Source organism: Schistocerca serialis, chromosome 5, assembly GCF_023864345.2.
Source record: "Schistocerca serialis cubense isolate TAMUIC-IGC-003099 chromosome 5, iqSchSeri2.2, whole genome shotgun sequence".
NCBI lineage: Eukaryota > Metazoa > Arthropoda > Insecta > Orthoptera > Acrididae > Schistocerca > Schistocerca serialis.
In genome coordinates, this window is record NC_064642.1 from 474,975,931 (window position 1) to 474,997,449 (window position 21,519).

Here is a 21,519-nt window from a genome sequence, read left to right on the forward strand (position 1 = left end):
ATTGAGAATGTGCGGGACTGCAATGTGATGACGACAAAGGGGGCTACAGATCTCAAGGCACGATGGACACAATGCACCATGTAAGGCTTCCTTACCCAATTGGTTCACTATTCAGAAAAATTTTTAAGAATGGAGGTCAAACCTTACAGGGAACTATCACATAAAGGCCGAAACATGTGAGACTCTTTTTAGTCACCTGTTACGACAGGCAGGAATACCTCAGACCTACTCTTACCCCTAGACCTGCAGGGGGGTCCAATACTACAGTTACTTTCAATTCTGCTACTGTAGAAATCATGTGGTTTAGAGGTTTGAGGCAAAGAATTCAATGAGCCATGTGCAGAGTGCATTTTCATACAGAAAGGAAGATCCTTGAAGGTTTTCCAAAGAGCAGAAAAGGTGAAAATCTGAGGGCACAAGGTCAAGTGAATATGGTTGGTACAGAGTGACTTCCCAAAGCAATTCCTGTATACTGTTCTTTGTCAGTCTAGCAGAATGCGGGCAGGCGTTATCACAGAGTAGCAGAACTTCACGCAATCTTCCTGGCCATTGCTCTTTGACTGCATCTGGCAAAACATTTCAGTTGTGTCATAATTGATGGTTACACATCAGCGAAGTAATTCGTAGTACACCATACCATTGTTGTTCCACCAGATGCATACCACTATCTTCTGTGGATGCACACAGGTCTTTGTATGGGGAGCTGGCCTTCTATTAGCATGAAGACACCATTTCTTGTCACCTGTGACAATACAGGATAAGAATAGTCACTGTTGTTCCTGACCCAACTGATGACGAGCAAGCAGAGATACACATATGGCCATCTGTCAGTTCTGTGATTTTTGAACCTTCCCGTTTGCACGCAAATGTCTTACAATGGTGGAATGATCATGGTTCATCACATTTGCCAGTTCTCGAGTATACTGATGTGGCTCATTGTGGAAAAATGAGTTAAAAATATTTTCATCAAACCCTGGAGGTCTCCCAAACATGAGGACATACTAATGTCAAAATGATCCTCCTTAAAATGAGAAAACCTTTTCTTTTTTGCCTTGCTCTGTCCAATGGCATTATCCTTATACAAGGCGCAAATGTTTCTGGTTGCCTCCCTTGTTGTCACCCCACTACTGAACTCAAACAGAAGAATAGGTCAGAAACGTTCAGATTTGTCCACTTGTCATTCCACTTTCTAATGTCCATAGCTCCACTCACTATCTCTAAATGACAGTATGTAAAGTCAAAACATCAACAGCGAACAACAAATAAAAAATGAGAATCAATAAACAAACCCATAATAACTGGAATACCAACATGCAAAACAAAAATACTACAAACTTACACACCGATCTAATATTGAACATAGAATATTTGCTCTGAGGCAGTATAACTCATGCTGCACAAATTAATCAGTGTGTATTCCTCCAGTACCTGAGGATGAGAGCACTTTGCAGCTGCCAAATAACTTTACACATAATTTGAAACCTTTACAAAACTTTTTCTCACTGGTAAAAGTTTATCACTTGCTACATTTTCCCTGTTCATTCAGTAAAACTTCAGTGCCATGCATGATGTTTTAATTCATAACTTCTTTACTCCTATATTTGCAAGACATTTTGCAGACAGTATCCACATATATCACTGAATTTACCTGCAAAATCATACTATTCTATCACAAAAAGCACTGGAGATAAACACCGAGATGTGGGAGAAACAAACTTTCCTTAAAATTGAGCACAAATTGTTCAGACTAAACTCATTCAGTGTTTGATAATTTGATAACACTGGGGAGTTTACTGGTATATTCTGAAAGGCTTTATACTCCATTTTAAAATGTCAATGTAAGTAATTATGACCAACAGTCTAAACAGAAGCAGATTACTTTATCCCTGAGCAGTACTCTATCAAAGATAAACCATGCATGCATTTAATCAACTATTCCAATAATTAAAAAAAGTATTTTAATTAATGTACATAAAAGGAAGTGTTGCAACATATACAGTGATTCATATTTACTTTAAGAGCCACAGACCAATTGATAACTCAGTTTTCTTTCATATCAGGAACAATAAAGGGTAATATGTACATATCTATATAACTGAACAATAACTTAATTATCTTGGGAACATATGATTTACTTCACATAACTAATACATGCTAGTAGTTATGAGTAAAATCAGCCAACAACTAAGGTTCCTTCATCTTGAAACACATATGTTGGAACTTCTAAATTGAGAGGTGCTGGGCCTTTTCTGATACGACCTGATGCATCATAGTGAGAGCCGTGACAGGGACAGTAGTATCCACCAAAGTCACCTGAAAGAAAGTGGTGTAGTAATGAAAATACCTGAACTGTTCATTTGTTTAAAACATCACAGTTTTTACAGAGGCTGACACTTACTGAAAACCAGCACATACCAATATATTAAGTGAATGTAAGGGTATATACAGAAGCTTAACTTTGTAAACAAAATACATACTAACTTAAGGCATTTTAATGAACCTCTGACATTACGAAATGCAGAGCACAGCACATGTAACAAAATACAGGCCACAGAAGAATTAACATGTCACAGGATCACTTCATAATTTTGCAGAGCAACATATTTCAAACTAAACAATGAAAAAATATTTTATTTATAAAACCCATTACAGTGCAATTTTTGTCAATTACTTTCAAAAGTAACTTCACTGGACTGGCAGTCATCAAGGAGATACCATTCCTACAGACATTTGTGGATGCAGTCCACAACTTTGTGGAGCATTCATGTGACAATCCAATGACTTCTTGTTGAGGTTCTCTTCCTGTTCCTGAAGACAGGGAAGTTATAACTGGTCTTTAGAAGATGTGACATCTAATGCAAAAGAGCAGATTTGCAGGTCAAACTGAACATTGTTAGACATTGCAGAAAGCCTAGATTTGGAAAACAGCTATAGAAATCAGGTTAATGTTGCAAGGTCTGTAAGGGTCTTCTTCGGGGCTGACATTGGATTATGATATGTAAAGCTAAGGCATAGAATTATATCTTCTACAGCATATGCTTGTAACTGAGGTTCCAAGTGGAAAAGCTGTAAAATGGCAAATATTTGCCAGTGTAGCCTCTCCACTAGGACTTCATCAGTAGAAGCAGTGATCTGTTTCACAGAGGGTTAACAGCTATACTGTAAAATCAGATTTTCTTGAGAACACGCAAAAACAACTATTTCTTGTGTTACAAGCTTCAGTTCTGCCTATAAAATCTAAATCAATGTAAGTCACTGGTAAAGCTACATGAAATTAGCAAATAAACATTGAAATTTTAGCATTTTAAAATTTGAATTTAGCACTTATATTTTTTCTATTTCATTATTCAGTTTCCTTTAAAAAATAGAGAAAACATTCTTTCCGTAACACAACTCCACAGTGTTAGTTGTCATTCAAATTAACACACACTTAAGGCCTATATACAAATGTTTATCTATTGAATGCAATCACTGAAGTTGTTTCAATAATGTCGGGCTTCACTGACCTACTGCCACAACTAAATTGTACATTGAGAAGTACCTCTATGCATCCCCACTATTGACAGGTACCCAAACCGCAGATAAAGCACTTTTCACAGAGTAGAAGGTTCAATATATCAGGCTTCTCATCACATCTCAAATAGTCAATATGACGTTGATGGAATGGTTAGAAAAAATGTCAGGTGGAATACTTTCCATTTACGATTTTTTTCCCCAGCAGAATCGTTCAAATACAGCTTTGCACCACAAGCTTCGGAGCTGAAGAGCTCGCCAATGTTTCTGTAAAAACCCTTACCAGTTCCAAACTGAACAATCCACTGCCCTCACCCACCTAATCCTTCACCTACACATCAACTCAGCCAATGAACACACCCGTCAACTCCTATCCTTAATAAAGGTCCTCAGTCTTTCCTCTCCCACATCCACACCGGCTGTTCAGAGCATCCTCCTACAGGCCAACTGCAAATTAGAACAGCATGCCACCCTCCACCTCAAAAAACTATCCAATCTCCTGGTTTCCCACCTCCGGAAAGGCAATTCACTCACCCTTCACAACCTTTCCAGCAAACCTCAACCTCCTCTCATTGCACACAGACCCAGTCTCTCCCATCTACTCAATCTCCCACTTCCAGCTCCACTCCCCCCAAAACCCCAAAATTCTGATCAACACAATCTGGAACCACAACACCCTAATTCAGTAGTTCCTTTCCTCCAAACCTCTCTCCCAATCCGAAACCTCTGTCCTATCCAAAGGCCTCACCTTCAGCCATACTCCCAGATTCAACCAAACATCCCTCGTCAAAGATTTACTGTCCTACACTCGTACTCTCTACTGGAAATATGACTTTGCCACGAAGAAAAATGATCCTAATCCTACTCCTAATGATCCAACTCCCCAAGACACTATCCAAATTGAACCCTGCCTGGAACAGTTCCGTCCTCCGTCACAGCGGGACCCACCTCCTCTTCCTCAAAATCACCCTCTCCAAACCTTCCAGGAATTTCTCACTTCCAGCCTTGCCTCTCAATCCTTCTTAAAAAAACCTTAATCCTACTCCCAACATCACCACTGCTGAAGCCCAGGCTATCCATGATCTGAAGGCTGAACGATCCATCGTCATTCTTCCGGCGGACAAGGGTTCCACGACCGTGGTACTTGATCGTCGGGGAGTATGTGGCGGAGCGACTGTGTCAGCTTTCAGACAACACTACATACAAAGTTTGCCAAGGTAATCCCATTCCTGATGTCCAGGCAGAGCTTCAAGGAATCCTCAGAACCTTAGGCCCTCTAAACCTTTCACCTGGCTCCATCAACCTCCTGACCCCACCGACACCCCGCACCCCTACCTTCTACCTACTTCCTAAAATTCACAAACCCAATCATCTCAGCCGCCCCTTTGTAGTTGGTTACCAAGCCACCACAGAATGTATCTCTGCCTACGTAGATCAACACCTTCAACCCATTACATGGAGTCTCCCATCCTTCATCAAAGACACCAACCACTTTCTCGAATGCCTGGAATCCTTACCCAATCTGTTACCCCCAGAAACCATCCTTGTAACCGATGCCACTTCCTTATACACAAATATTCCACATGTCCAGGGCCTCGCTGCGATGGAGCACTTCCTTTCACGCCGATCACCTGCCACCCTACCTAAAACCTCTTTCCTCATTACCTTAGCCACCTTCATCCTGACACACAACTTCTTCACTTTCGAAGGCCAGACATACCAACAATTAAAGGGAACAACCATGGGTACCAGGATGGCCCCCCTCGTACGCCAACCTATTTATGAGTCGCTTAGAGGAAGCCTTCTTGGTTACCCAGGCCTGCCAACCCAAAGTTTGGTACCGATTTATTGATGACATCTTCATGATTTGGACTCTCAGTGAAGAAGAACTCCAGAATTTCCTCTCCAACCTCAACTCCTTTGGTTCCATCAGATTCACCTGGTCCTACTCCAAATCCCATGCCACTTTCCTTGACGCTGACCTCCATCTGTCCAATGGCCAGCTTCACACATCCGTCCACATCAAACCCACCAACAAGCAACAGTACCTCCATTATGACAACTGCCACCCATTCCACATCAAACGGTCCCTTCCCTACAGCCTAGGTCTTCGTGGCAAACGAATCTAATCCAGTCCGGAATCCCTGAACCATTACACCAACAACCTGAAAACAGCTTTCGCATCCCGCAACTACGCTCCCGACCTGGTACAGAAGCAAATAACCAGAGCCACTTCCTCATCCCCTCAAACCCAGAACCTCCCACAGAAGATCCACAAAAGTGCCCCACTTGCGACAGGATACTTTCCGGGAGTGGATCAGACTCTGAATGTGGCTCTCCAGCAGGGATACAACTTCCTCAAATCCTGTCCTGAAATGAGATCCATCCTTCATGAAATCCTCCCCACTCCACCAAGAGTGTCTTTCCGCCGTCCACCTAACCTTCGTAACCTCTTAGTTCATCCCTATGAAATCCCCAAACCACCTTCCCTACCCTCTGGCTCCCATGCTTGTAACAGCCCCGGGTGTAAAACCTGTCCCATGCATCCTCCCACCACCACCTACTCCAGTCCTGTAACCCGGAAGGTGTACACGATCAAATGCAGAGCCACGTGTGAAAGCACCCACGTGATTTACCAACTGACCTGCCTACTCTGTGAAGCTTTCTATGTGGGAATGACCAGAAACAAACTGTCCATTCGAATGAATGGACACAGGCAGACAGTGTTTGTTGGTAATGAGGATCACCCTGTGGCTAAACATGCCTTGGTGCACGGCCAGCACATCTTGGCACAGTGTTACACCGTCCGGGTTATCTGGATACTTCCCACTAACACCAACCTGTCAGAACTCCGGAGATGGGAACTTACCCTTCAGTATATCCTCTTTTCTCGTTATCCGCCAGGCCTCAATCTCCGCTAATTTCTAATTTCAATTTGCCGCCGCTCATACCTCACCTGTCTTTCAACAACATCTTCGCCTCTATACTTCCGCCTCGACTGACATCTCTGCCCAAACTCTTTGCCTTTACAAATGTCTGCTTGTGTCTTGTGTATGTATGTGTGTGTGTTTGTGTGTGTGTGTGTGTGTGTGTGTGTGTGTGTGTGTGTGTGCGTGCGCGTGCATGTCCGCGCGCGCGCAAGCGAGTGTATACCTGTCCTTTTCCCCCCGTAAGGTAAGTCTTTCCACTCCCGGGATTGGAATGACTCCTTACCCTCTCCCTTAAAACCCACATCCTTTCGTCTTTCCCTCTCCTTCCCTCTTTCCTGATGAAACAACTGTTTGTTGCGAAAGCTTGAATTTTGTATATATATATATATATAAAAAAATAAGCTGCTCGGGGGAACACAATGGTAAGCGCCATCGCCGTGTATGGCTAATGACACCACCTGTGGGATGCACAATGCAGTAAACTTACCAGTAGTTCCAAATTCACTGAACAGATGTCAGGGAGGATCTTAATGGTAAGCGCCACTGTCCGTCTGTTGCGGAAACATAATGGTAAGTGACAGAGAGAATGGCGGCAAGTAAAAACATCTCCGAGATTATGGCTACAGTGAACATGGCAGAAGACGAGGAGTATACTTCCAATGATACTAATATCTTCGAGAGGGATCCACAATACATTCCTAACGATTCGGATGACTCAGAGGTATGTTATTTTGTAAATATACTGTCTTTAGTACATTTCACGAACATAATGGTAAGTGCACGTACATACCATTATGTTCCTGAAGTACAACTGAAAATTACGTTCGCTGACAAGTACAAGATGTGTACAGTCCTGATCAGTGGTGCGAGATCATCACGAAGTCGGCTAAGGAGAATCCATTGCTTGTATATAATATGAAAAGAGAGGATTTCTATCAAATACGACACTCTAAAGAAGTGTGTCTTCAGAAAGAAGAAAGTTGATGGTTGAGGTGTCAACCTAAGGAAAGTATGTAGGTGGAAGGTGACCTCCGAATATCCATCATTTTTATTCATCAGCGAGACATTTTGTCATGACATTTGGCATGAAATAAACTTCAGGAAACGTGGAAGGCAAAGACCAGTTCCTACGCTTCGACTTAAATACAATGGGCCAAGGCTTATTGAAAAGAAGAAAGTTGCTGACGTCCTGTCGCTCCTAAATTACATACCTCCTGTTCACAATGGATTTTTCCTGTCACTAAAGCCAACAGTTTTAGATGAAAAAGACATTAGTAGTGAGAGTGATGAATGATTTTGCAGTTTCAGTAAAGTGTTGAAGACTTACTGTAAAATTTAATATGTAATATTCTATCACTATGTGTTGTTAATGGTGTATGGTAATGTAATAATTTTTGTATATTTCATTTGTTTTAGTCAGTTCTGAGTTCCATTTATGTCTGTATAGTAGAAGATAGATGTTAGAATCACTACAGAATAAAAGGACTCTTCAAAAAAAAAAAATAATAATTATTCAGATTTGCAGATCAGTTGAAACTTTAGATGCGCTGTATCTCAAAACTTTGATCTTGGCGCTTACCATTTTGTTCCCCCGAGCAGCTCATATATATAAGATGGGCTGTGTGTTGTGTGTTTATATAGCCTTTGTAAACTACTTATGGCAGCAGATTTGAGACAATACTTTGCAACTGCTTTCTGTGCCTCATTTTCAAATGTGTCTGAACAGTGCCTGTTGAAAAATAATCTTCAGAATTTTTCAGTAATAATTTGATACTATCATGTTTCCATAACAAATGTGCAAATGGGTAAGTAATGCCTTCTAGTGTCGTAATAGTGGTGTTAATGCTAGCACATCTGTCACTTACAAATTTGCTTTGTAAGAATATGCAGCTTCATTTTTTAAATGATCAAGAATGAGTTCAATGGCAGCATTTTCATTTTGCAATGATCTGAAAATTTTGATGATTGCTGGTGTGTGTGTCCAAGTATTGTACTGCATGAAACTAAAAATTCCATCTTGTGATTATTAGATAGGGGAAAAAGTATTTTTGGCAGGCGAGCAAATTTCTCTTGAAGGAACTGAAGGCGTGCACCTTTCATTTTGAGGGAGTGCACAAATGCCACTTTCACCACTTTAGCTCTCTTCGTTCTTTCACGAAAATGTCATCTAACTTCACTTTGCGATTCCAGCAAGTGAATGTATTCAGCTGTCTCCAATCAATATGTCACATGTGTAAGAAATGTTTGTAGCAGATTCTGATACTAAACCTACAGAGTTTTCACGTTTAATGCTGTAGGTTTTTAGGGTGTCTACTATGACCTGTGCAAAGTACTTCTGTTAGCAACTTCGAAAAAGTAAAAGAAGCCAGATACAGTTTCTGTTGTGATGTTCCAGTCATTGTCCGAAATAAAACTGCAAGTAAGTATCCTCCAATTCCGTCACAAGTTTCATCAGCATTAATCACAACAGTATTATCCTTCACATCACCTTTGGTTTCTCCTATCATTTCGTCACTGTACTGACTGACATTTTTGTCAAAGTCAGTCTGAATGGTCATAGACAGAGGGGGTATACAGGCAAAACACAATATCCTGTTATTGAGCATGCTCTACAATCTGACAGTCATGACCTCAGTGCCTGTTTCACCGCACGTTAGCTGGCTTTTCCTTCCTGACATGAGTTCTTCAGAACTCTGCTGGTGGAAACTGATATCACAACACATGCTTGGTTTTTGTCACCCACCTGGCCTAAATTTACGTTAACATTTGTGGTCTCAGCATTTCTTTTCTGTGAATATTCATTTCCTTCACTCCCTTTTATTTTACAACCTGCCTATTCTACCCCCCCCCCCCCCCCCCCCCACACACAGGCAGGACCTACTGACTCCAAGAACATTCTACAGAAACTGCGTTGAGCAGCTAGTCTGACAACCCACATGCAACATAGCTACAACTTTCACAGTGCCAATATAGGCAGGGATTAGTAACCATGATGTAATCACAGCAACAACAGTTACTGAAATAAATCTACCAAGAAACTGAGGAAAGTGTTTATGCTGGATACAACAGATAAACAGTAGTTAGCATCCTGTTTAAGCACTGAATGGACATAATTTTGTTCCAATATGACGGATGTACAGGAATTGTGGGCAAAGTTTAAACTGGTTGTAAATCAAACTCCAGAGAAGTAAGTGCCAAGTTAAGTGGACTAAGAACAGAAAAGATGAACTATGGTTCAATAACGAAATTCAAAAAGTTCTGTGGTGAGGGTGGGGAGCCTGTTTACAGGTACAAGCGAGTACAAACAATAGTAAAATTTGATGTTATTTACATGTAAAGTGCCTGATTAAACAGCAATTCAACATTTATTTATCCACCCCCCCTCCCCCCACAAAAAAGAAAAAAAAGGGATATTATGGTAAGCATAATTACTTTATAAGTGTTGTGTCTGTTTATTTGCACAAACACTAAAACGCACGCACACCCGCTCACTGTCAAAAGACCTCTGTTAAAGCACATTTACAAAAGCCATTTGAAATCAAATCACGACACCCAGCTAGAACTGCAGTTTTGCTCAAGGCACCATTCTTGGGATCAATTCTGCATTACCATATTTACCCAACAATAAGAGAGCTTATTATCTTGCTTTGTCTTTTGGGGGAAGGGAACATGGGTAATCATACATTTGCAGATAAAGCTTTCATTCTGGAGATCAACATTTTTACACTGAATTGAAGCTTGTTACTGGGGTTGTATTACATTTGCAGATGAAGCTTCGGTAATTGAGATCTCACACAGATGTAATTTGATGATTTTAGAAGGGTGGGATGGGGTGCATTGGCACCAGCACAGCAGTATGTCAGGAGGGTAGTGACGAGCATACCTTTCTTTTTGTGAACATCTACCATGTTTAAACTGCAGTTCACCAGAATATAAATGTGGTCAGAACTTAATTGACTTTACAAATGGACAAATACTCATACACTTCTACAGGAGAGACATTAATTCTAATACAGGATGTTTCAAAAATGACCGGTATATTTGAAACGGCAATAAAAACTAAACGAGCAGCGATAGAAATACACCGTTTGTTGCAATATGCTTGGGACAACAGTACATTTTCAGGCAGACAAACTTTCGAAATTACAGTAGTTACAATTTTCAACAACAGATGGCGCTGCAAGTGATGTGAAAGATATAGAAGACAACGCAGTCTGTGGGTGCGCCATTCAGTACGTCGTCTTTCTGCTGTAAGCGTGTGCTGTTCACAACGTGCAAGTGTGCTGTAGACAACATGGTTTATTCCTTATAACAGAGGATTTTTCTGGTGTTGGAATTCCACCGCCTAGAACACAGTGTTGTTGCAACAAGACGAAGTTTTCAACGGAGTTTTAATGTAACCAAAGGACCGAAAAGCGATACAATAAAGGATCTGTTTGAAAAATTTCAACGCACTGGGAACGTGACGGATGAACGTGCTGGAAAGGTAGGGCGACCGCGTACAGCAACCACAGAGGGCAACGCGCAGCTAGTGCAGCAAGTGATCCAACAGCGGCCTCGGGTTTCCGTTCACCGTGTTGCAGCTGCGGTCCAAATGACGCCAACGTCCACGTATCGTCTCATGCGCCAGAGTTTACACCTCTATCCATACACAATTCAAACGCGGCAACCCCTCAGCGCCGCTACCATTGCTGCACAAGAGACATTCGCTAACGATATAGCGCACAGGATTGATGACGGCGATATGCATGTGGGCAGCATTTGGTTTACTGACTAAGCTTATTTTTACCTGGACGGCTTCGTCAATAAACAGAACTGGCGCATATGGGGAACCGAAAAGCCCCATGTTGCAGTCCCATCGTCCCTGCATCCTCAAAAAGTACTGGTCTGGGCCGCCATTTCTTCCAAAGGAATCATTGGCCCATTTTTCAGATCCGAAACGATTACTGCATCACGCTATCTGGACATTCTTTGTGAATTTGTGGCGGTACAAACTGCTTCAGACGACACTGCGAACACCTCGTGGTTTATGCAAGATGGTGCCCGGCCACATCGCACAGCCGACGTCTTTAATTTCCTGAATGAATATTTGGATGATCGTGTGATTGCTTTGGGCTATCCGAAACATACAGGAGGCGGCGTGGATTGGCCTCCCTATTCGCCAGACAAAAGACCAGGTGTACCGCCAGAATCCAGAATCAATTGAACAGCTGAAGCAGTACATCTCATCTGCATGTGAAGCCATTCCGCCAGACACGTTGTCAAAGGTTTCGGGTAATTTCATTCAGAGACTACGCCATATTATTGCTACGCATGGTGGATGTGTGGAAAATATCGTACTATAGAGTTTCCCAGACCGCAGCGCCATCTGTTGTTGAAAATTGTAACTACTGTAATTTCGAAAGTTTGTCTGCCTGAAAATGTACTGTTGTCCCAAGCATATTGCAACAAACTGTGTATTTCTATCGCTGCTCGTTTAGTTTTTATTGCCGTTTCAAATATACTGGTCATTTTTGAAACACCCTGTATATGTTCACACAGAATGCCCAAAACACATGCGTAATAAATGAAATACAATGTTCAACAATGGCGCTACGGCAGCTACTGCTCAACAGCACTGCTGATTTTCAAGTTTGGCAACAAATAAAGAAGTGCACTGTTGCCTCTTAGTGCTCTTATTTTGACCAGTTCACCACCAAGGAGCCAAGATGATAACATATGAGGTGTATTCAGAAAGAAAGTTCTAATCACATCCAACGATGGCATGAGTTGTCGGATAGGAATGCACATGCACAGGAGTAGAGAGGAGGTATGTGAAAATAACACAGTGTAGTTTCAATCTTGTAATTGTTGTGGTCTCCCACCAACTGTAAGGTTCGTGCAGTTATCCGATTTTTGCACACTCAGAAGCAATCTCCAGCCGACATCTGTCACCAATTGTGCCAAGCGTAAAGGAACATCATTATAATCAGTACAGTCAGATAATGGTGCATGCCACATGCTGAAGGACAAATCTGTATTCACAGCAAAGATCATAGTGGCTAACCATCCCTGGTGACATGAGAACTGATGGAGTGTGGCAAGCAATTCCAGAACTCTCACATCAATTCTCTCAAATGTCTTGCTTGCCACTGAACAAAATTGTCTCCCGGTGGCTTTGTTTTCCTAAAATGTGTGCAAGTGCCTTCTGGAATTGATGTGGTAAGCTTTTGTGAGGGAACACCGTAAATGATGATTGGTATTGTACGACACTGAAAAATCTGAGCAGAGTGATCCAGGACTTAAAAAGAACAGAAACAGGTAGACAATTTGATGTTACAGAAGCAAATGTTCATAGGTAGCGTAAGATTAAGGCTATATTATAGATAACCAGTTCTGCATGCTGAACTTTCAGGGGGTCGAATTAGGAAAGGATTTGTGAATTGGAGCAGCAGTTTGTTTACTGCGCTTGAAAGAAACATGATTAAGGCTTCCCAAATATTCGAATGAAGCTGTTGGGGAGAAAGAGGAATTTTCAAACTGCATGTGCAGAATTTACAGCAAGCATGTGCTCATGTGTGACGATAAAGATGGTGAGTCTTAAAAGGATCTAGAACAGCACTAGCTTAGCAATTTTCCATGGCATTTAATGAAAAACAACTTGCATATAGTGTCAAACAATGTAACAATACACCACAGCTGAACAGTGTTAACTTTTTTAGGCCAGTCTTACGATACCTTACATCAAGAGAACAGTTTGTAAATGTGATCAGTCACAGTTTGATAAAAATAAAGATTTCCCAAGGAGCATCTTTAAAAAAGGGGATGTCTTATTGTCAGGTAAATATGGCCTGTACATTCCACAATATAGCAGTTATTGTGAATATGATCTATGAGACAAGTATTTAACTATACAACAGAGGAATGGAAGGGATTCTTAGTACACACATTCCAGTGACCCATTTTCAGGGCTGCAATTGGGCCACACATCTTGAATGGTAAATCAAGTGTGCAAACCATTTCTAAAAACTTAATTCCTCAGAGGCTTTGAGTGTTATTGAAGATATACTGGGTGAAACTGGATTAATCAGCAATGGTAGATTGTTTGCATTCTTGAAAAGGACCATCAATGGCAATTTGACAAATTCAGAGTTAATGTTCTTCATTCAGAGGAACCAACTGCTTCCTTTTTTTAAAAAGAATTTCTCAAAACTCTGAAATCTAAAGACACGCTAGCTGATCAAATCCTAAAGAAAAGGTGAGCCCACGATGTCTACTGGAAGACTCCACACTAGCCTTGGGTGAAATATCACCACCCTCACTCTCACTTTTTTTTAAGGGAAAGGTTTTGTACAAAATGGTTCAAATGGCTCTGAGCACTATGGGACTTAACATCTGTGGTCATCAGTCCCCTAGAACTTAGAACTACTTAAACCTAACTAACCTAAGGACATCACACACATCCATGCCCGAGGCAGGATTCGAACCCGCAACCGTAGCAGTCCCGCGGTTTCGGACTGCAGCGCTAGAACCACACGACCACCGCGGCCGGCATATCAAATTAATGCTAACACCAAAACTTTTACAATGACTTACAGTCAGCTTTCTGGCAGCAACAGGTCTGTAAGTTAAAAAACACCTTTGCATTATGCCACTATCATAAAAATAAGCAATCTCATTTCTTGAAACTTGCAAGGAGAAAAAGTGAATCAGCCATGTAGGGAACAAAATGGTAATGGGTCTTACTGACAAGGAAAGATTTTTGATGAAACGCTTTGTGGCAGAATGAAAAATTCACTCTGATACACAGTATGTACTGTTATGAAGCATCCTTGTAAATTAAAAGTACATGCTACACTGACTAAAATCCTTGCACTTCAAGTGTAATGCTCTCTCAATCTGAGCTATTGGGGTGAACCTTACCCACCTGAGATCCAGTCTGCCAGGAAGTTTCAGAACAGTGCAAACAACAATGCACAGCAACAGATTCATTCTAAAAGCAATATCTACACTGTGATTGTGCATTTCTTATCAACCCTGCTTCATGAGAAATCTAAGTTGAAGATTTTGGTGCAACTGAATTATCACCAGTCAGCAAGCCTATGTAATGAACAACCACATCTCTCAACAGTAACTTCAACTTTCCACTGTATATGTAATCCTGAGTAATTTCATCTCCAACTTCTGATACATTAATGGTTTTCTTATTAACAGACCTATTCACTTCAACAATCTATAACAATATGAGCACTCCAACCTCAGCAATATTCCAGAAACAGACCAACAGTCAAACTCTTCCATGGAATAAATATGTTAAAAAAGTTCTAATGAACAACTTGCACCCATTCACATGTAACAACAGTTTTTTTGGGGGAGGGGAGGGGGGGGGGGGGGGAGGACGGGAATAATACCTTAATGGTTTTTTAATGACAACAGCACTGTTTTAGTATTTACCTCTCATTAAAAAAAAATTACTATTGCTTGACAATTTTAAAATCAATATTAATTTTAGCTCTTTTTGTTAGGTCTAACCAACAGCTGGATCATATATAAAATTAAATCATTAACTATTTTATTGACAATAGTTTTGGTTATTCATTTAATTTAAAAATCTTAATCATAACAAAAACTGAACAAGGTTGTCCAGCAGTTAACACACTGGACTCCCATTTGGGAGGACAGCAGTGTAAACCCACATTAAAACCTCCTGATTTAGGTTTTCTGTGATTTCCCGAAAATTGCTTCACACAAATGCTGGGATGGTTCTTTAGAAAGGGCATGACACTTCTCCATCCTTCCCTAATCTGATGGGACTGATGACTTCGCTGTTTGGTCACCTCCCCCAAATTGAAAAAAAAAATGATGACGAAAACAGGAAATGAATCTAGATCATCAGATTAAAAATCAAGCATGCCACCAATGAGCTATTTTTACAGAAGTTCAGGTGTTCATTAAACTGGTGCATAAAATGCATTTAAAAATTTGAAATTTTTTTGGGGGGGTTGGCAAGCAAGGGTATTTTATTACTCCTACAGGATAGCATCCTTTAGGTAAACCACACGCCAACCAAGACTCATTCCAATCTGAATTCCCAAGTTGTGCCCTCCTTGTAAGTAAGAGCAATGAACCTGCTACAGTATCATTTCAGTCCCAAATGACAATAAAAACAACGTTAACAAAATATGTGCTAAAACCTTACCTGCATTGGCAATGGGTACACAGCCAAGGTGGGTGCACACTCCAAGTACAACCAGCCATTCTGGTTTCTGCACTCTTTCATTATCATGCTGAGGGTCTCTTAGTGTGCTTACATTTACACTCTGTTCTTGCTGAATTTCTTCTGCCGTTCTGGGAAAGACAAACACAAAACAGGTAGTTAAACGCATCATAAATATTGTGATAAATACTATGTCAATTTGACAAAATTTACACATAATTATAGGCAAATAGAGCAACTTATGTTACATATATACTGGACATTTAACAGTTTCTAACTGACTACTTCTAATCAAGAAACCTCTATTATGTAGGAGTCAGGCTGTGGTTAAGTGGAGTTGCATGGCATGACCAGAGCAGAGCAGCGAGGCATTGTGAGCAGAGCAGCACTGATGAAACAAACCAGTGCAGGTCATGTAGTGGGACGAAATTGAAGCGTCACCCATCCACCAGTGTCAGCCCAGTTTGCAGGTGAATATAAGTTTAATTTAGTTTTGTTTATGTATTTTTGTAATATTTGTAATGGTTGTGAAGTGTCTAAAGTTTTTGTATTTTTTTTATGTTTCATGTACAAAGAGGGTGGTGCAACGAACGGAGACAGCATCTTCGTTGCTGGGACCGGAGAGAAAATTGCTGGCCACTATACGTCGCGGGTCGACAGCCAAAGAGCAACAGAAGACCCTGAAACCGAGTTGTTGCGTCGTGCTTCTAAAAATTAAATAATTGAGAATTTGTAATGTTTTGTACAACAATGATATCATAGGAAGTTTAATCTAATTGAAAATGTTAGTTTTGTCTTGTCAAGGCTCAGGTTCACGTCTGTATGTAGGAAGATGATAAACTAGTGGATGCTACTAAAGTTGAAATACGTGTTCCGAGGATTTATTTATGAAGAATTATGTGAATGAATTAATAATATATTTGACAAGATTATTGGATTTTGACAGCGTTCATCGCGACTTTGAATCTCAAAAAGTTTATTCAATGTGGTTCTATTATCGATTAAATCAGATAACGTGTATCAATATAATTTCTGAGGAGAAACAAACGACATCTAAAATTGAAAAAGTTTACGCAAACCAGTTGGCCCGAGTGACTTAATTCTGTGCATACGACTCAAATGATGTTTTACAGTTTCGTTCAAGAACCATTCTGAGACAATTTAAAAAGAATATAAATAATTTTGAAGTGGGTTGTAACTAACGTAAGTGACGAAGTCTGCACATGGTCATATGTCGAAAGAAAATCATTTATAAGAAACTTACGTCGTTACACTACAGTCAGTGCACATGGTCATAGCGGTGCAGCAAGCAAGGCAAATCAGCAGAGCAGCGCAGAGCGGTGCTGAGGGAATCCAATGTGTTTGTTTCACAGAGCTGCGAGTAGAACATTCAAGTGACTCCGGGTGTGTTTGGACAACACCAGCAGCATTTGGCTGTTGCTGTGGGTAGCAGAGTCAATATTTCTGGAATTTGTCTTGCTATCATTGTACTACTGGGAAAATAGCACCAGCGGAAGCCTTGGTACAGTTGTTTTTACACAGTGCCCTTTATGGGACCAGTGAAACAACTAAGATCACAATTGATTTTAGACAAGTTATCTGATCAGGCAGCAACAGATGTACAAACAAGTACAGAAGAGATGTTTTTTTCTGAAGCCATAGTCACGTAAAATTTTTGGAAAGATATTTATGCCTTTTGACTGTATATACTGCATTCATTGCACAGAGCATAACGTAATCATAGCTAACACTTGGTTTAAGAGTCATGAAAGAAGGATGTATACCTGGAAGAACCCTAGATATACTAAAAGGTATCAGAGAGATTATATAATGGGAAGACAGAGATTTAGGAACCAGGTTTTAAAGTGTAAGACATTTCCAGGGGCAGATGTAGACTCTGACCACAATCTATTGGCTATGAACTGTAGATTAAACCTGAAGAAACTACAAAAAGGTGGCAATTTAAGGAGATGGGACCTGGATAAACTGACTAAACCAGAGGTTGGACAGAGTTTCAGGGAGAGCATAAGGGAACAAATGGCAGGAATGGGGGAAAGAAATACAGTAGAAGAAAAATAGGTAGCTTTGAGGGATGAAGTAGTGAAGGCAGCAGAGGATCAAGTAGGTAAAAAGATGTGGGCTAGTAGAAACCCTTGGGTAACAGAAGAGATCTTGAATTTAATTGATGGTAAGAGAAAATATAAAAATGCAGTAGGTGAAATAGTCAAAAAGGAGTGCAAACACCTCTAAAATGAGGAAGTGCAAAATGGCTAAGAAGGCATGGCTAGAGGACAAATGTAACGATGTAGAGGCATATATCACTAGGGATAAGATAGATACTGCCTACAGGAAAATTAATGAAACCTTTGGAGAAAAGAGAACCACTTGTATGAATATCAAGAGATCAGATGGAAACAGTTCTAAGCAAAGAAGGGAAAGCAGAAAGGTGGAAGGAGTATATAGAGGGTCTATACAAGGGCGATGTACTTGAGGACAATATTATGGAAATGGAAGAGGATGTAGATGAAGATGAAATGGGAGATATGATACTGTGTGAAGACTGACAGAGCACTGAAAAAACTAAGCAGAAACAAGGCCCCGGGAGTAGACAACATTCCATTAGAACTACTGACGGCCTTGGGAGAACCAGCCACGACAAAACCCTACCATCTGGTGATCAAGATGTACGAGACACGCAAAATATCCTCAAGACTTCAAGAAGAATATCATAATTCCAATCAAAAAAAAAAGCAGGTGTTGACATGTGTTAAAATTACCGAACTATCAATTTAACAAGTCACAGTTGCAAAATACTAACACGAATTCTTTATACACAAATGGAGAAACTGGTAGAAGATGACTTCAGGGAAGAGCAGTTCGGATCACTTAGAAATGTTGGAACATGTGAGGCAATACTGCCCCTACGACTTATCTTAGAAGATAGATTAAGGAAAGGCAAACCTACAATTTTAGCATTTGTAGACTTAGAGAAAGTTGACAATGTTGACTGGAATACTCTCTTTAAAATTCTGAAGGTGGCAGGGGTGAAATGCAGGGAGCGTAAGAATATTTACGGTTCGGTTAGGTTAGGTTAGGTTAGGTTAGGTTGTACAGAAAGCTGATGGCGGTTATAAGAGTTGAGGGGGATGAAAGGGAAGCAGTGGTTGGGGAGGGAGTGAGACAGGGTTGTAGCCTATCCCTGATGTTATTCAATCTGTATAATGAGCAAGAAGCAAAGGAAACAAAAGAAAAATTTGGAGTAGGAATTAAAATCCAAGGAAAGAAATAAAAACTTTGAGGTTTGCCGATGGAATTGTAATTCTGTCAGAGACAGCAAAGGACCTGGAAAAGCAGTTGAATGGAATGGACAGCATCTTGAAAGGAGGGTATAAGATGAATATCAACAAAAGCAAAACGAGGATAATGAAATGTAGTCGTATTTAAATCGGATGGTAATGTGGGAATTAGATTAGGAAATGAGACAAAGTAGTAGATGAGTTTTGCTATTTGGGGAGCAAAATAACTGATGATGGTCAAAGTAGAGAGGATATAAAATGTAGACTGGCAATGGCAAGGAAAGCGTTTAAGAAGAAGATAAATTTGTTAATATCGAGTGTAGATGTAAGTGTCAGGAAGCCTTTTCTGAAAGTATTTGTATGGAGTGTAGTCCTGTACGGAAGTGAGGCATGGACAATAAATAGTGTAGACAAGAAAAGAATAGAAGCTTTCGAAATGTGGTGCTACAAAACTATTCTGAAGGTTAGATGGATACATCACGTAACTAATGAGGTGGTACTGAATAGAATTGGGGAGAAGAGGAGTTTGTGGCACAACTTGACTCGAAGAAGGAATCCGTTAGTGGGATACATTCTGAGGCATCTAAGGATCACCTATTTAGTACTGGAGGGAAGTGTGGAGAGGAAATACCGTAGAGGGTGACAAAGAGATGCTTACATTAAGCAGATTCAGAAGGATGTACATTGCAGCAGTTACTCGGAGATGACAACGCTTGCACAGGATAGAGTAGCACGGAGAGCTGAAGTCAAGCCAGTCTCTGGGCTGAAGACCAGAACACAATGCACTCATTTCAGTATCTAGATTATGACCTTAGGCCATTTTCAAGTGTCACAACATAAAAAATCATCTGACTTGTGTGAAACACAAGTTATGGTTGAAAAATACGTATCAGGTTATATTAGTGTGTGAACATACCTGTGTTACATAAAAAGGCTGGAAACTTGCATAACCGACAAGTGTAGTGAAGCTGTGATGTACATTACATTCAAAGCATGGGTGTAAGCTTCATTTCATTATACGCAAACATCAATTCAAATGAAACGAAGTGTATACCCACTTTTAGGAAATGTCTAATTTACATCACAGCTTCACTATATTTGGCAGACATAGAAGTTTCCAGCCTTTTTGGGTGTCACAGACATTTTATCATACTGACTTACAATACGACTGGTTTATACATGTAACATGATATGCATTTTGAACAACACAAAACTGATGATGATTTTTGACACTGTGACACCTGAAAATGGCCTAAGGCCGAAATGTAGATCGTGAAATAAAGACTTTGTGTACTGTCGAATGGCAGAAATATCTTTTTAAAATGTGCAGAATACATTTCCTTAATCTCTGATATCTTTCATTGTCTTAAAACAAGAGGGTAACAAAATTAAAGTAGCACAGCTGATAACTACACAAAAACCATCTTTTACCATGTGAGAAAAAGTTTTTCAAAGTCTCAGTTAATAGCTTCATTTGAACCTCTCTTAATAGTTTCATCCTTTATGATAAGTGCCCTGCACAGAACACCCAGTTTATACCATATGTCGCTCACTGAAACTCGGGGATCCTTCTACGACAATGCCACTGTTGGGGAGAACATGTACATTTCACAATATCAGCAGCAAATTTGGGTGAAGTTTCTGTTAGCTTAAAAAATATGCTACACTTACTGCTCATTATTCAAAAAACACATCAATTGCCATGGTCTGGAAAAGCGTTTGTTGAAATATTTTTTCCCCGATTTAAAATCTGCCGACTGCAAGATTTGACAAAATGCCTCAACAATGGCTATGCCTCATCTTCAATGAACACAAAAGGCAATATAACTGATATCTTTGGTAATGGAGAGTCTGCTGATATATTAAGCACCCCTTCTTGCATCAAGCAAAATACACTAGAATAATTAAATCTACCGCAATCACTTTCCTTCCTATATTCTTCAACATACAGGGCTATTACAAATGATTCAAGCGATTTCATAAATTCACTGTAGCTCCATTCATTGACATATGGTCACGACACACTACAGATACGTAGAAAAACTCATAAAGTTTTGTTCGGCTGAAGCCGCACTTCAGGTTTCTGCCGCCAGAGCACTCGAGAGCGCAGTGAGACAAAATGGTGACAGGAGCCGAGAAAGCGTATGTCGTGCTTGAAATGCACTCACATCAGTCAGTCATAACAGTGCAACGACACTTCAGGACGAAGAGCAACAAAGATCCACCAACTGCTAACTCCATTCGGCGATGGTATGCACAGTTTAAAGCTTCTGGATGCCTCTGTATGGGGAAATCAACGTGTCGGCCTGCAGTGAGCGAAGAAACGGTTGAACGCATGCGGGCAAGTTTCACGCGTAGCCCGCGGAAGTTGACCATTTACAATTGCTACAAGCCCTGACACCCAATGACAAAGTAAAACGCTTTGAATTTTCGGCGCGGTTGCAACAGCTCATGGAAGAGGATGCGTTCAGTGCGAAACTTGTTTTCAGTGGTGAAGCAACATTTTTTCTTAATGGTGAAGTGAACAGACACAATGTGCGAATCTGGGCGGTAGAGAATCCTCACGCATTCATGCAGCAAATTC

At 40.5% G+C, this 21,519-nt stretch overlaps 1 protein-coding gene across 1 annotated transcript in view; it reads right to left on the bottom strand.

Annotated features, from left to right (window-relative positions):
- Nucleotides 1-2,111: 2,111 nt before the first annotated feature.
- The window catches only part of LOC126480731 (cytochrome b-c1 complex subunit Rieske, mitochondrial), a 31,931-nt gene continuing 12,523 nt past the window's right edge, over nucleotides 2,112-21,519 (bottom strand). Inside the window, exons 4-5 of the mRNA XM_050104001.1 lie at nucleotides 15,622-15,770; nucleotides 2,112-2,313 (exon numbers count right to left, since the gene is read on the bottom strand). Of these exons, the coding sequence (XP_049959958.1) occupies nucleotides 2,174-2,313; nucleotides 15,622-15,770 (289 nt within the window). The 3' untranslated portion in view covers nucleotides 2,112-2,173. The remainder of the gene's footprint in view (nucleotides 2,314-15,621; nucleotides 15,771-21,519) is intronic.